At 40.9% G+C, this 15,371-nt stretch overlaps 1 protein-coding gene across 2 annotated transcripts in view; it reads left to right on the top strand.

Annotated features, from left to right (window-relative positions):
* Window positions 1-14,663, top strand: part of LOC133960177 (transcription factor SOX-13-like) — a 40,165-nt gene extending 25,502 nt beyond the window's left edge. For both annotated transcript variants that reach the window (XM_062394651.1, XM_062394650.1), the window contains exons 8-14: window positions 2,327-2,400; window positions 3,006-3,171; window positions 5,391-5,503; window positions 7,128-7,233; window positions 8,118-8,288; window positions 9,331-9,547; window positions 11,338-14,663. In XM_062394651.1, the coding sequence (XP_062250635.1) occupies window positions 2,327-2,400; window positions 3,006-3,171; window positions 5,391-5,503; window positions 7,128-7,233; window positions 8,118-8,288; window positions 9,331-9,547; window positions 11,338-11,623 (1,133 nt within the window). In that variant the 3' untranslated portion in view covers window positions 11,624-14,663. The remainder of the gene's footprint in view (window positions 1-2,326; window positions 2,401-3,005; window positions 3,172-5,390; window positions 5,504-7,127; window positions 7,234-8,117; window positions 8,289-9,330; window positions 9,548-11,337) is intronic.
* The last annotated feature ends 708 nt before the right edge of the window (window positions 14,664-15,371 follow it).

Below are 15,371 nucleotides of genomic sequence, written 5' to 3'. Positions count from 1 at the left end.
ACAGGTTCAATGGTTTGGCCTTTTTTATCACGGCTTCATACCGTGGAGAAGATGAGCTTTTATTCTAGCAATCTGGGACAATCCGGAGAGTCTGTCCAGCGGCACTCACATGCCCAAGAGGTTTTCCCATGATATATGTCTTTTCCGGATGTAGCCTGAGAGGATAAGAAGTGCATTCTTATGTGAATCTACTGAAATGATTCCTCTAATATACGATAATATTGAGGGCCTGTTTGATTGCTTTCTGGCACAAATCGCTACACAATGGTTGATAATAATATCAGACAGGATTTTACAACTCAAATTCATTTTATTTTGATCAGTAATTTGCTTTATTCTATTTGGTCCAAGGCTTCCTTACACTGACAAAACTGGGGTTTATGAGTTCTTTTATATTGTAATCTTACATGGCCTTTTATGAAGGGTGACAATGATTGTGTTCTCTGAAGGCCAGAAAATTTGTGCTGAAAACTTGCTGTCACCGTCCATCCATGCTGGTTACTCCTCGCGCTCGAGTGCTTTTCAAGAGAAATTTCAGCATATTTGTGCACTTCAACCCAAGGCCTGTATTAAAGAGAAATGAAAAGGCATAGGTGAGATACAGATGTAGACTTCAGTTGGACAATATGGCAAATAGCACCTTTCATACACTCATGCTTGTACAGTTAGCAGGCTATAGAGGCCACCGCTTAGAGAGACGCAGCTTTGTGCAGTCTTGCTTTCACGATTCTTAAAAGCTGTGCTCGTGGGTGACCTTGTCCTTTCTATCTTTTCAAACCAAACTGTTACAAAGTCGGTCTTTAAAACATTGTAGGTGGAATTTATGGATAACCATTCATTTGCTTTCTTTATTTGATGATTTGGCAGATGAATGCTGGAGGACTGTGGGGTTGTGTGGAAGAGGCCAGCTGAAGCTAGAAATCCTCTTTTCTCTGCTACACTTAATTTCAAATAGTAGTATCTTTTTATTTGCCTGTTCATTTGCATTATACTTCGGAGAGTCTCATTTTAAGAATAATCTTTGTGAAGATAAAACATATTCTAATTTGGAATTTTTTGATATGCTTTGACATACAAAGAGTGAGAATATGTAATTTGTTTGAATCTATCTTAAACCATGCAGCGTCTCTGGAGTTTATCCTGCCAGCCCCCTTTTGACACCACACAGAAACAGAAATGAACAAAATGAAATGAAATGAATACAGATATATCAGGATGAGAAAGAATAGTTCTGTTCCTGAAAAAGTATCTGTAAATTGTGGCAGCACCTGATCTCCTGCAGCTGTTAGTGAGTTTCCTATGCAACGACATGCTTGCAGCTATCAAACGCTAATACTTGCTAGTTGGGTATCTGTAGTAATTTGAGTGGAAATGAAGAGGTCAGAGGTGATGTCACTGGTGTTCACAACAAAAGAATCCTTACAGCTGACTCACACAAGATGAATTAGATGTTAAATTAAAATTCTCACCTACTGCTCACTTTTATTGGACTGTACCCGTGCCTGAACCTTTAAATTTATATGAATATAATGTTTACCCCGTTACACAACTGTTCCAGTGCAGGAGTCAGATTGGCAGCGCACCACATCTGGGTGACAAGCCTTAACGTGAGCCTCTTTCATGTTGTTGTGTTACCTCACCTTTAGCCAGGACTTCTCCGTCTGTGAGGTATCAAATCTAAACTGCTTCCACACACATTCAGGCCGGAGCTCTTAGTTGTTCAGTATGACTCGCTAATTCCCTCCATGTCATGTTTGTGACGGGAACACAAACTGCTTTATTCCACTGAGCGGGCGAGTTACGGCCTGTAGGGCTGTGAGTTTGGTTTGGGCAATTAGGCGATTTACCCCAGGCCAATAGAAATGTGTCTAAGATTCAAAATTATGCCATTCTGATTAAGTTGGATGATAGCTTTCCCCTTAATAGTCCCTGCTTTTGCTATTTGAAAAAGAAAAACCTGAAAACTGCCAGAAATAAAGCATTGAGCTGAATTTTGAAAAGAGGTTAGGATAATCCTGCTGGATCCTAGTGACGCTTTTGACACCATAGATCCTAAGACTCTGCTCCAGGGACTGTAACAACAGGTAGGGAGAAAGGAACGGCACTAAACTGTTTTTTGTGATATATATCTGACTTGTTGTTGCTATCATTAATAACATCTTTACACTCTTATTGTTTTCATTATAACCAGTCAGAGCTGATACCTGGTGGAGCACAACTGTTCCTGGTCCCCCAGTTATATATTGCAATTTGTTATATTCAGTACATTTAAATCTAAGTATCAGCTTCAAGCAGTGACATTGTTTTTCATACTCATCCTCCGCAGCCATGGACTATCCTTTGCAGCTGCTACCGAACCCTCACCCCACCCAAGTGAAGAGGAGCAGTTCCTTCCGACAGGTACAACGTCACCACAGAATAACTATGAATTTTATGTCAGCTATTTAAATGTTCATCTCACTGCATCAAACTACATTCCCATGTTTAACACAAACACAGTACTTGTAGTGCATTCACCAGTGGAGCAGGAACAGCGGATTATGTGTTCGCTTACTTTTTATGTGTGTATGTGTTGCGCTTTGTGTGCAGTTGGTTTAGTTAAAGAAAAGCTCTCTAGATTATAAAGATAATGCAGTGTCTTGGTATGTGGAGGCTGAAAAGCCTTTAGAGTACACCACACCCTCTCTCAGAGGTTTAATGTTTGTAGTTTAAGTGTCTGTGAATGGGTTCATCCATGTGTGTGTATGTGTAGGTGTGTATTCAGGATGAAGTGTATTTGCATGACTTGTTCTCAAGCAGAGATAGACCAACACAAAGGGGAGGAGAGGATGAGGTGAGCATGAAGACAAAAGACCAGAAACGCTACAAAGGTGTGACGGATGCGCTGCGACACGTCAAATCTGCTGCGTATAACCGAATACGTGCACACCCTCGCCTTTTACAGTCACGCCTCGATGTGTGTGAGTGGCCCCACCCTGATTCATCTGCTCTCACTGTGTGTTTAGGAGGCGAGTCAACCATTGAACCTGACCTCCAAGCCAAAGGGGATGGAGCAAGGGAAGACGCCCAGTCCACATAGCCTGGAGCTGGGATCCCTGGCACTGCAAGGGGCTTACAGACTGAGGGATCTCCAGAGAGAAGTGTCCCACAGTCCACCCCGATCTGCCCTCAGTGAGTTCCTTTGAAATGGGAGTGCGTAGTGACAAAGGAGACAAAAAATCTTCTCTGAGGTTGTGCAAAACAACGTTGCGATCACAGGGTTTGAAAGGCCACCCTCGTGCTTACACATCATGTTCTTCAAGATACTGTCTCTAATATCTTGTCACCTACACATGTAGACAGCTTTATCATTGTAAAATAAATTACTTAATTCCACAAATGTGGCTAGCAAAGACAACTGGGTCAACAACACTTGTAAATTGTTATTTTATCATTATACGCTGGTAGCCGAGGCTAATGCCGGTTGTTTTCTTCCTGAAGAGGGTCATGTGATATGAGGCTGACGATCAGCAAAGGCTACGTCGTGACCAAAAAGACCCAATCAGCAAGCGGTTGTGAGTGTCTACGTCATTGGTTCCGAATATCTCTCCGTTTCCCGTCCGGACTTAAACGCAGCATCAGAGTTTTCAAACTCAAAGTGTTAATGTGGACGCCAGGTGTATCAACAGGAGAGTTGTGTTTTCAAACACAAGCAAACTCTGGGTTTCTCCTCATGTTTGGTATTATTGATCTTATTATTCAACTGATTCACAATTGTTGATGGTAAAGCATCAAGAAACCTGCCAACAAACACAAGGATGGATAGAAATCCAGAATACTATTCTTGTCTTCAAAAAATTGGCTTTGGAGACTTTTACGAGGAAGGAAATTAATTCAGGAAGTAAATAAGGTTCCAGGGACACAAAGCTGATTGAAACATAACATAGAAAACAGGATATCAATAAAGCCACTGTGTGTACAATGTCTTTAAGAGTATTCAAAATATTTCCCTATCGTAATAGCATCTTTGTTTGATTCCGCACATAGCAGCTTTAAATGAAAGGAGTAAAAATCTTCTCTGATTTAACCCAAAGCTTCCATACATGGTGGTGTCTCTTTCCTTTAAAACATTTCATACAGGGCAACAAAAGCAATGCATTTTCACATTTCTAAAGCATATGTTATGCCATAAACAAAAGGAACAAAAGTGAAGTCAGCGCGGGCTCTAGTAGCCAGAGAGTTAATAGACAAGTGAGCAAGGGGAGCTTTCGGAACAGTACCACCCCCAGTGTTTGATTGACTGATGATGTGTCATCTCTGCAGACACACCATAGTAATGATCGCCTGGCAACAAACATGTGGTTAACTTCAAAGCAGGATCTGTGGGTTATCACACTGGAAATGAAGCTTTTTGGACCTTTACATACGCAGGGAAAAGCTGAGCGGTAGTTACTTCAGTGATTTTCAACCTTTTTTGAGCCGAGGCACATTTTTTACATTTGCAAAATCCTGGGGCACACCACCAACCAAAATGACACAAAATGACACTCTATGGCCTAACACAGTACATATAATACATATAGTTAGTAACATAGTTTATAAATGTATTAAAAAGCACTATTTTAAATTATTTCAGCCCTTTATCACTCTTGATCTTTTAATGAGCACAAATTGAATCAGATTTATGAAATAATCTTTGATTTAACGAAACTTTATTTAACAGAGACTTATTATGCCCATTTCACCTCGCGTCAACACCCACCGTGGGCCTTCGCGATGCTTTGTTTTAATTAAACAGTTGGATTCCCCTGGTCCGCACCAGTTCTAAGTCAGCTGCTAGGCGCCAGCCGAGGCGCACCGGCGGAGGGGGCCCCCCGTGCGAACGGAGGGTTCCCCCAGAGGGCGCCGTAGCTGAGGTGATCCGCGAGAAGGGCCCGACACGCGTCCGGAGTCGCCGCCGCACCAGCGACGCCGTGAGGCGCCCCAGACGAGGACCCCCCCCCCCCCCTGCTAGTTCTTCTCTACTTTCACAGACTTCTTTATGCGCTGGTCTAGTTCAATGATGTTCTGTCATCTACCATTTTCTGTGTTTCACTATTACCTTTCAGGACTTTCACACGTGGTCAGAAGAAAGTTCTCTTTTAAGGCGGCCTTAGCAAATATGAATAAGGTCTGCATAAGGGGTGGTTTGAGATGAGTAGGAACTTGTTTTTGTAAAACCTGTGAATCTTGCAAAGCTATTGGAGGAGAATTCAAAACAATATTTTTGTATATTTTAAGAAAAGCACATTGTCATCGGCATAATTTCAGTACAGCTGCCTCTGACACTTTGTCTTCCTGTATCTAATGCCGTTTTTCTCTTCATTTCAATGCTCCCCACATTTGTTTACCTCGGTGCTTTTTGTCTGCAGGTTTCCTTGGAGACGGCGACGTGGTCACCCAGGCCATCCACGATGCCCAGTTGCTCCTAAAGAGTAACAGCAGCGGCGGGCGAGAAAGAGAGAGAGACGGCGGGGAAAAGATGGTGAGTTGATCGCCCCCAGTTAACACACAAACACGCTATGTCTGCACGATATGGGATAACGTTTTTGAATGTTTCAAAGTTGGATGCACAGCTCCCCTAAGTCCACTTACAGTGACCATTTGGGGTATTTTGGATACATGATTGGTTACAAGTTCTTACCCTGTCTGGATTTATACGGATGTCCGATCCCACTGTTTTTGTGTGTGTGTGGGTGTGTGGAGGGTAAGAGAGCGAGACGGGCTGATCTAAGAAAAAGTATTGATCATTATGTGACAATCAGTGTTCACAGTGCTGCGTCATTTCAAACAAATCCACTTTAAACCGTAGCGAGTCAGAGACGTCAGCTAAGTCTGTGAGGGAGAAGGAAGTGAGCAGCTGAATTAGTGTGTATGTGTGTGTGTGTGTGTGTGTGTCTGTGCGCCGTTATCTTGCCCTCAGGATTTTTTTCTATAATAACTATAGAAAATCAGTTTGGCCCTGGACAATCGTGATCACTGAGTTTTTTTGTCGGACGCAATATTATCATTCATGTGATCTCAACTTGATGAATATTCACACTGTATTACCTCCGTTTCTGGCCTCCACCACCTCCACGGCTTTAGCTGCTGAATGCTGCAGTATGTCCATACTTACTAACATGTGGAGGTTTAATCAGGGGTCAGAGTCCAGTTTAGTTTGGTGTTTCAGGGAGTCGTGCCCCTCTTGAGGATTCATCTGACAGAAGCTTAACCCTCTAGTATAACCACACACAGAAGAGTATTTTAGGTGTTGCCCTCTGGAAAGTGCAGACATGTAAACACTGCACAAAAAAAAAAAAAAAAGTTATGTGTCTGCTGATTCCATTATTTGTTATTTATGTGCAAGCTATAAAAATTCTTGAAATGATCTATTTCATCTGGAACCCGATTGTAAAAATTCTAGTTGCGGTCTTTTTGGGGTTTTGGTTGTTGTCAAAGTTGTCTTCTATTCTGGTCTTGGTTTTCGTGCTCTGAGGTGGTTACAGCTTCGGTCCCTGTATCATCCTGGAGCAACAGCTGCTGCAGCCTCACAATACCACAAAGGCCTCAGTGTGGCATTGACTGAGCCACCTGCCCTCTTCTCTTTGTCCTCCATAATACTGTACTCTGTGGCTCTCCTCCTCCTGTTCCATTATCCTACTCCATCGGGCCTGTGCTGCTGCTTTAACACCAGGACTGTTGACTGACCTATTTTGGTATTCCAATCCAGCGCATGCGGGATAAATAATGTTTACAACAGGAGAATGAATGATAGATAATATGGCAATGGTACGATAGCTTTGCAAATTCTGAAATGGTCACATTCCCATTTCTGCCTTGTCTCCTTGACCTTTCCTCTCTCAAACAATAAACATCATTCTTCCTCCTCCATGGTGTTATAAATCCCTTTCTTTGCATTTACAGCTCTGCATTTAAACAGCAGCTGATACAGCGGACGTGACCTTAAATAGCAACCCGTGTAACACATGTATGCCATGAACACAACCCTTGGACATTAGGTCATCTTTTACTGCGGTCCAAATTCAAATATTCCCTTTGTGCTCGAGTGTGAATATCTGTGTGCCTGTATCTGACTTCACCTGTCTTTGTCTTTTTTCTGACCATAGGATTATAAAGAGTCTCCTCACAGCGAGAGAATTTCTCACTCAGCACGGGGTGACGTCAGACATGGCCGGCCCAGCACAGAGGACCACCTTAGCAGTGACTCTGAGAGTAGGTGTCCCTGGAGGAGCCTATTTAATAATCTTCAGTGTTAGGAAGTAACACATTGATGCTAATAATTTATAGATAGTATAACTAGTTGGGTAATTTCAAAGGCACTGGAATTGTTACAATTCTATATTTTAGTATTATTCCCTCCTTAGAATATCACATTGAAATATAAGGTATACGAAATTAACTTCCATCATTCTTATATATAAATAAACATATTGTAAAGAAATAAATACACACGTATGGAAGTTATGAAGCTTTATTGAGAAGAAGAGAAGTTAGGATGGAAAATGTAGGTGAGGAAGGTAAATCATTGTTCATGCCAAAATGTGTGCTAGCTGGTAGTGTTGACATACACGTGTCGATACAATGTTGTTTTTCAACAATCCACTTTAAGTCCATAGTAAAGTTGAAAACACTCCCAAGTGTCACAATCATGAATTAAGCCAGAGAACAAGCGGTGGCTTGTGCTCTATTAAAGGAACACTACACAACTTTGAAAACATTAAATTAAATAGCTCCTTCATGATAACAAATATATACTCATCTAGCATGGTTAGCCCCCTGTATATATATATGTATATATATATATATATATATACACACACATTGATTGATTGACATTAAATATCCCAAAGCTACAGTGTACATCTTCTAAGAACCAATGAGATTACAAAGCCGGGGATTTATTCTTGTCATTAGGATATTTGTGGGTGATAAGAAACTTTACCTATGATGAGTGAAGTTTAATAAGCAATAACCAAAGGGTTAATAACAAGTTTTGTTCCCACCACGCAACAGAGACATTCAATTTAAGAAGGAATTAATATCATATTCCAGCTCCAGTTTGTGTGGTCCTCTGACTGTAGCCCTGTCCCCTGTAGGTGCTCTGTCCGTTTCTGTCCCAGGCAGCTACGCTGAGACCCGGCCCCCTCCCTCCTCCGTCCACATTAAGAGACCCATGAATGCCTTCATGGTGTGGGCCAAGGACGAGCGCAGGAGGATCCTGCAGGCCTTCCCTGACATGCACAACTCTTCCATCAGCAAGATCCTGGGTGAGCCCAGCACTGGGTAGGGGTGGGTTTCACTCGGTGTCTCTATTCTGAGACACTGTCTGGCACATGTGAGGGCACAAATATCCACCTGCTGCTCCAACACACACACACACACACACACACACACACACACACACACACACACAAATCCTAATCAAACAGACTCATGCCAAGTACTTGGTCTGGTATGACAAACAATTTGTCACTGAGTAAGTCAGCGTGACTGGTATCGTTTTCACCTGCGTGTCTGTGTAAATGGGGTCAGAGTTAGTGTGTGTGGTCCAGGTATTCATGTTGTGGGGACCTCCATCTGTTTACACAGTCACATTATGGGGACGTGTCTCTCTTATGGAGATAAGACGCAAGTTCCTATAAAGTAAAACATTAAATTCTAAGGTGAGGACATTTAGGTATCTATAGTTAGTGTTAGAGTAAGTCTCTAGGAAATCATGCAAGTCAATATAATGTCATGTCCTCAGATGAAAAAAAGTGAGGAGCTTGCAGCGACTCTTCCCGTTGCAAGTTGAATGTATTCTTTTCCTATTTTTCTACTCTGCCCTGAGAAAAGGCCCCGGGAGACATACTTGTTGTTTACCGCTCGTGTTCAGGTCACAGTCAATTAATTTGAATGACTTGTCAAGACAGTTTTGGAACATTTAGGGATGTTTCATTATTTTGTAGTAACTACTTGTTGCCACAGCGACTGCCTATTCAGCAGAAGTCACACAGACTAGTCTCACTTTAAAAGGGACTTGTTGACATTGAGTCAAGTAAGTTTAAATAGTGATTTTGAAGTTGTTCGTAAAAAGAGTTGTCCTTGATTTTGTATTCATTGATGAGAAACAAAAGACAACTGCATATTAAAGGTAACTTTTAAGGTTTGACCTAAATTTGACTCAAATATTGACTGAATTCTAACTTAAAAGAAAGTTTGACAAAAGAAAAAATATGAAATCCATTTTGCCAAAATTGGACAAGAAATAACATTAGAAAAGCCTAAACGTGTAACTAATGAGCCGAACTTCTGAATCTTTGTCCGTAGGTTCCAGGTGGAAGTCCATGTCCAACCAAGAGAAGCAGCCGTACTATGAAGAGCAGGCGAGACTGAGCCGGCAGCACCTGGAGCGCTACCCAGACTACAAGTACAAACCCCGGCCCAAACGGACCTGCATTGTGGAGGGGCGGAGGCTGAGGGTGGGCGAGTACAAGGCCATGATGAAGAGCCGTCGGCAGGAACAGAGAGCGACTTACACGCACAGGTAGAAACCAGTGCACACACACACACACACACACACACACACACACACACATAGGCCAGTTCGCTGTGTGCACACAACTTTGAGATAATGTGGCTGAATTTGTCCCTGGAAGAAAACACTGACAATTCACTCATTAAACAGGAGTTTGCTCTACACCTCTCAAAGCTCTTCTTTATTCTTGAAACACAAACAAAAGCAGAGTACTGATAGTGCACCTCGGCTGTTTTCACTCTGTCCTCGGGGATGAATAGGATCCCTCGCCATTGTTGCCAGTAAATCCTTCAACTCAGTTAAGCTGGAGCAGATGCAGGTTTGGAACTGTTAACAGTGGTTGTTTTTTAGAGGTTTTCTGCGTCGCTGTCGCTTTTCTTTGATTCAAAGATGTACCCACCACATCTTTTTTCTGTGAGACTCTTTTGAGAGGGAATTGTTTTTGTCACTTAATTGAAATCCAACTTTTTCGGGAGCTACAGAGATACTTTTAATCATATTTGTTGATATGATTAAAGTAGGGTGCTACCATTAGCATGACCCACCTATTGCTATAACATGGGACTAACCATTAACTGTATGGAAAAATGGACGACATTACAGCTCCCCAAATGTGAAGCCAAAGCGTATTGATTTGCCCCCTTACATTTTTCTTAAAGATGTTTTTTGTGATTTTAGATAGTTCTCATCACATTAATATATGTTCATGTTCATAGTGTTTATGTTTCTGATAAGTTTGGTTTTAGTTACGAATGTTATGCTATAAAAAAAATTGGTGAAACGTTGTGATTTACTCAAACTGTTCAAATTAAGTTATTGGCAAAATAGGGAAGCGTCCGTATCTGGCATATTTTGGCTTCATTTCTGGATAGTGGCAGAAGGTGGTGTTGTCCATCCTTACTCACAGTCTATGGTAATGGTAGCAAGCTAGGCTAACTGGCTGAACTTAACCTTCTGATGTCTTCACTGTTAACAAAAATAGAAACAAAGGACCCGCCCAAATATTTGTACTCATGTAGATTGATATTATGACCATCAGTTTAATGTCTGAGAATCCTGTTGTCATTTTGACGGATGGTTCTAAATAAAGTTTGAAATATAATATCCATGACCTTCAGCTACAGCTGTGGTGTCCATTCACAACAATGGATTTTCTCTACAAAACAAATCAAAACATATGGTTACTCAAATCATCCAGAATGGACTGAGAACCCTGGAGACAATTCATTTAAGCTGTTTAACAGCACCATGTCCTGCAGCTTTCACCCTCCATTAGCAGCGCATGGAACAGAGCTTCTAATTCAGTGATCGAACGGTTTATGCATGCAACGAATCTTGGTAATCGCAGTTAAAATGTTCCTTTACGTTGTTATGTCCCAATGTTCTCTCCTTTGACTTTTTAAACAAAGTACAAGAGGTATTTTTTTTTCATTTTTCTACTTAAGATTCAACCAGCAGATATTTATATCCATCTAAGCAGAGGTGCTTCCCCTAGCATGAATGCACCTCCAGAACCAGAAGAGTCTTAAGATACGGTGACTCCACGCCACTTGATTATGGCCATAGAAAATATTAATATAAAAGTCATTGCAGTCTATCTTTCCTCGCACAAAAATAAGAATTACAATTTTAGCTCAACTTTGTTTAAAAACCAACAATCTAAACATCATCATTCACATTCATTTAATGTACATTTAATAAGAGGCTCACCCAAACCTCACCACCTCAGTCTTAAGTAAGATATTCTGTATATATATGTTCGACAACCAGCATGTTACAGTCTCTCTATGTCTTTTCAGTCAAACAGAGCCCCAGCAGATCCACTACTCCCACAGCGATGGACAATACGCTGGCAGCACTGGCCCGGTGTCCGTGGCAACCATGCCTTTTCACCCCGCGTTACTGGAGCATTACCTGCCACAGGTCCCGCCTGCCCCCCGTCGAGTGGAAGCCCACGTCACGCCCACTTCCCTGCCCAGGGAGAGAGAGAGGGAGCGAAAGAGGGAGCAGCCTCTGTACAGCGAAGGAGAGGAAAGTGATGGGGGCGAAAGGAGTGAGGGAGAACTGGTGCTCCTGACAGACTGAAGGTGGGAGACCTGAAGAAGAAGAAAAAAGGAAGATGGATGGAGGGTCGCTTTGGAGGAAGTAGTGCTCTTTGTTGACAGCCGGAGAGGATGAATAGAGAATGAACCAAGGAAACCTGGGAGGGATGGCTTGGTTGTCATTGAGTTAGAAAAGTGCTCCTCTGTAATGAAATGTCACACATAGTCCCTTGTCAATTAGTAGTCTCCAGCAAAAATCAGCCCTTCACACACACACACACACACACACACACACACAAATAGATATATATATATATATATATATCTATATATATATAAAGGTGACTTTGTAAACCCTTATCTTAGTTATTTCCCTTCATAGGCATCATTCATCTGCAGCTTTGTATTAGAATACAGAATTTGAAGTTTTAAAGTTATTAATGTAATTTTTATGGTTTAATCCCTTACACTGCTTTTTCAACTCAATCATGTTTACTTGGTTAAAAACAAAATACCGTAAGGGTTAAGATTCACCGGAGGAAAGTGTCAAATGAACCATAGAAGTTCCACAGAGTCTGTTGAAGGAGCAGCCTAGTAACGTCTATGGCTGGAGCAGTAGGCCTACAAGTTGGATGTTTTCAGTGTGTCAGTACTGCCCCCTGCTGGTAACGGTTGGTTACAGCTAAATGAAGACAAATCATATGAAGACATACGTCTATTAATGTATACTGTTACATCCAACCCTGATAACTCATGGCTCACATTGTCTGGGTTTGAAGAGAGTTATTGAGAATTCTAAAAACATCTCATAGTAGCTATACTGGTTAAAAAGCAGCGTAAATGGAAAAAAGTTAGACCTGCACACTTGTACCAAAACACAAAATACTGTATATTTATAAGGACAGCATTGCAATCAAAGTCAGACCTTTGCTCTGCTGAAGGTACACAGTAGACCTAATGAAGATGAATTGCACTCGGATCAAAATGTCTTGGAACCATTTTGTGCTTTGGAGTCAGTGTGCAGACATTATTGGATGTGGGCAAGTTATAACATCGATTGGATTTTAAAGAAAGACGGGGGAGGGGCAGTTTCAGCCTTCAGTATTTAACTTGCAAATTGCAAAGATTAGGTCAAAATAACAAAAAGGTAAAATATGAACAGGGAGATGTTAAACCACCAAACATACTGGATCCTATAATTCCCACAATGCTACTTGACACTGTCTTTCATTAGAGATGGGAAGCATGTAACTTTCTGTTTTATCTCTGAGCATAAAGTGTGTCTCTAAATCAGTCTCTAAAGAAACAAAAAAACATGGCAGGTATCTGGTAAATTGGTGGTTCAACACAGAAGACATAGTAAATTGTCTAGTTCTGGGATCACTTAGTGCACCTATTGGTTTACAATCCAATATCAATGAAATCATTTTAAACCCTAGCACCCGCTTTGGCCCGGATAATATGTTACAAATCGGCCAACTCCTCTTCCTCGCCCTCCCGACATCACACTGTACAGTTGAGCTGTGCTGCGTTAGGCCGTGCTCTCTTCATAGCACGGTGGGTCAACCTGAGCCCCACCTGTTTTTTTATACCTCTGTGTTTGATTCTTTGAGTGTTTATTGATTGTCGTGTTAAGCACCTCTTATCTTTGTATTCAAATGTCTTTTAAAACGCAGCCTACCGCACTACTGCAAGAAATATTCAAATGAAAGATGTTTTTTTTTCTCTTGAAAAAAGACATTCAAGATTTTCTAAGAATCTTAGTTTTCTTGCTGCTGGTGTTTTGGGCCTCGTTCCAGGGCATTGACATTCTGACATTTTTTTCTCGAATTTCCGGAAGCTTCACTGGAGTTCGTTTCTGACTTGAAGACTGAATATGAAACTAAATGTTTTTTTGCGGTGACATATCAGTCAGTAGGCTAAACAGTTGTCTTCTCATTTCATCTTTTACATCGTTCCACAAAATACTAACAGATAAAACAAATCATCCCCAAGTCCCTGTTTCCCACTGGAGCGGAAGCTGCTGGTGCAACCCTGCTCTCTTGTGGTGGATTTAGAAAAAAAAAGTAAAAGGGACACACTTAGTTTTACAGAGACTTGAACCACTGGTCAAATGATGAGAACGAGACGCCAACAATATCCACAGGGCGCCATCGGCTGTGTTGCTACATGACAAAATTGAACTTGCTGAGTTACATTATGATTTATTGAAGCACTTAGCAAAGGTCTATATGTTCTTAGAAATTACAGCTAAAAACCACAATTCCTTCTGTTGAAGCTTATACAAGTTTTTTTTTGTACATGTTAGCCGTTTGGTTAGACGTGTTGATTTGTGTCATGCTGCAGACTGTGTTTTAAACTTTAAAGATTCAAGTGAGAGCACCACCTTAAGAGTGGTTGTATTTTGGATAACTTCAAAGGAAGCAAGACAGCCTTTGTTCCAACAAGCATGGTACCTGATGCTAACGGTTTGCTTTGTGCTAAGTGGCTGTACATTCCAAAATAACTCAGCAACGGAGAAATGCTGAGTAATCGGAGACAAGCAGTAGCTTAATTAGCATTCCGGTGCAGTTTAAACAACATGTAAGACAAAAAAAGGCTAAGTAGCCTCCCAGAATCACTTATCAGCAGCTCAACATGAGGCCACGTCAAGTAAATACAACCATAATGAAACGTGTTACAACCTCCTCTACAGCATGATCACTTTATAACATGTTGCTATTATGTCGGTGTCTTTGTTCTCATCACTCAATAAACATGTTGACCAGTGGGACAATATAACAAAAACTCAACACAAGGTTGACAAATCAAAAAACGGGGAAAGGGAGATACCAGACGTCAGCGCTGTCTAGAGTGAAGATGCTGGATTACGTGTACAGAGATAGATATCAGAGGAAAATGTTTATCTTATTTTGGTGGAGACACCCTGGGGAGTCTCTGGCCGTTACCCCTGCTGATGTACATATAAAAAGAGACTATTTTGTTTATAAGAGCTTGTGTAATTTAAAGGTGTACATTTCTCTATGTTTTCAGAGTTTTGTGTTTTTTTTTCTTGAAAGACAATAAATTGGTTGTGTAAATTGTGTGTGTTTTTTGTTTTGTTTTTTAAATAAGCATAAGTTTCCGGGTTGTTTGAAACTCTCCTGACAGGTCCTGGTTGGTTCAGTAATTACTTTGCTCCATAGTCCAGGTCTCCCAGAGGAGACACTATGAACCTAAACATGGTGTGAATGTGTGCCAACATTCACATATTATGACCCCTTATTCTCCCATTACATATATTTGCCTTACACATGTCAGTTATTCAAAAACCGACCAGGAAACTTGGAGAAGCACATATTTGAACACGGAAACAGCAGTAAGTAATGACACTGGTTGATATTGTTCATGATTGAACCACACACTTACATGGAACACAGGTGTAATTACCTGAACGTGTGTGGGACTGTGTGAGGCATAAGAGTAAAAAATACTGTGAAAACACCGTGAAAGGATTTTTAGTTTGTACTGTAGAACAATCACAAATGTGTATACATTTAATATTCTAAGTAAAGGAGTAGCATGGCCATGTGTTTCTTTTTGCAATTTCACACTTTAAACATAGAATTAGCATCAGTAATATTTTACCCATGCTCTGCAGTTATAGTTAGTATGACTTTAATGATAGATAGTGGTATAACAAATTTCTAATGAGCCATAAGCAAAAGTTAGTCAGTCATATATATTAATAAATAAAGTTCTACAATCCATCATGAATGTATATAAGCAGTTTTACATTTTGATTGTAGATA

Source organism: Platichthys flesus, chromosome 2 (genome assembly GCF_949316205.1).
Source record: "Platichthys flesus chromosome 2, fPlaFle2.1, whole genome shotgun sequence".
Taxonomy (NCBI): Eukaryota; Metazoa; Chordata; class Actinopteri; order Pleuronectiformes; family Pleuronectidae; genus Platichthys; species Platichthys flesus.
Note: the sequence above shows the minus strand (reverse complement) of the source record. Positions and strands in the feature narration are given on the sequence as shown.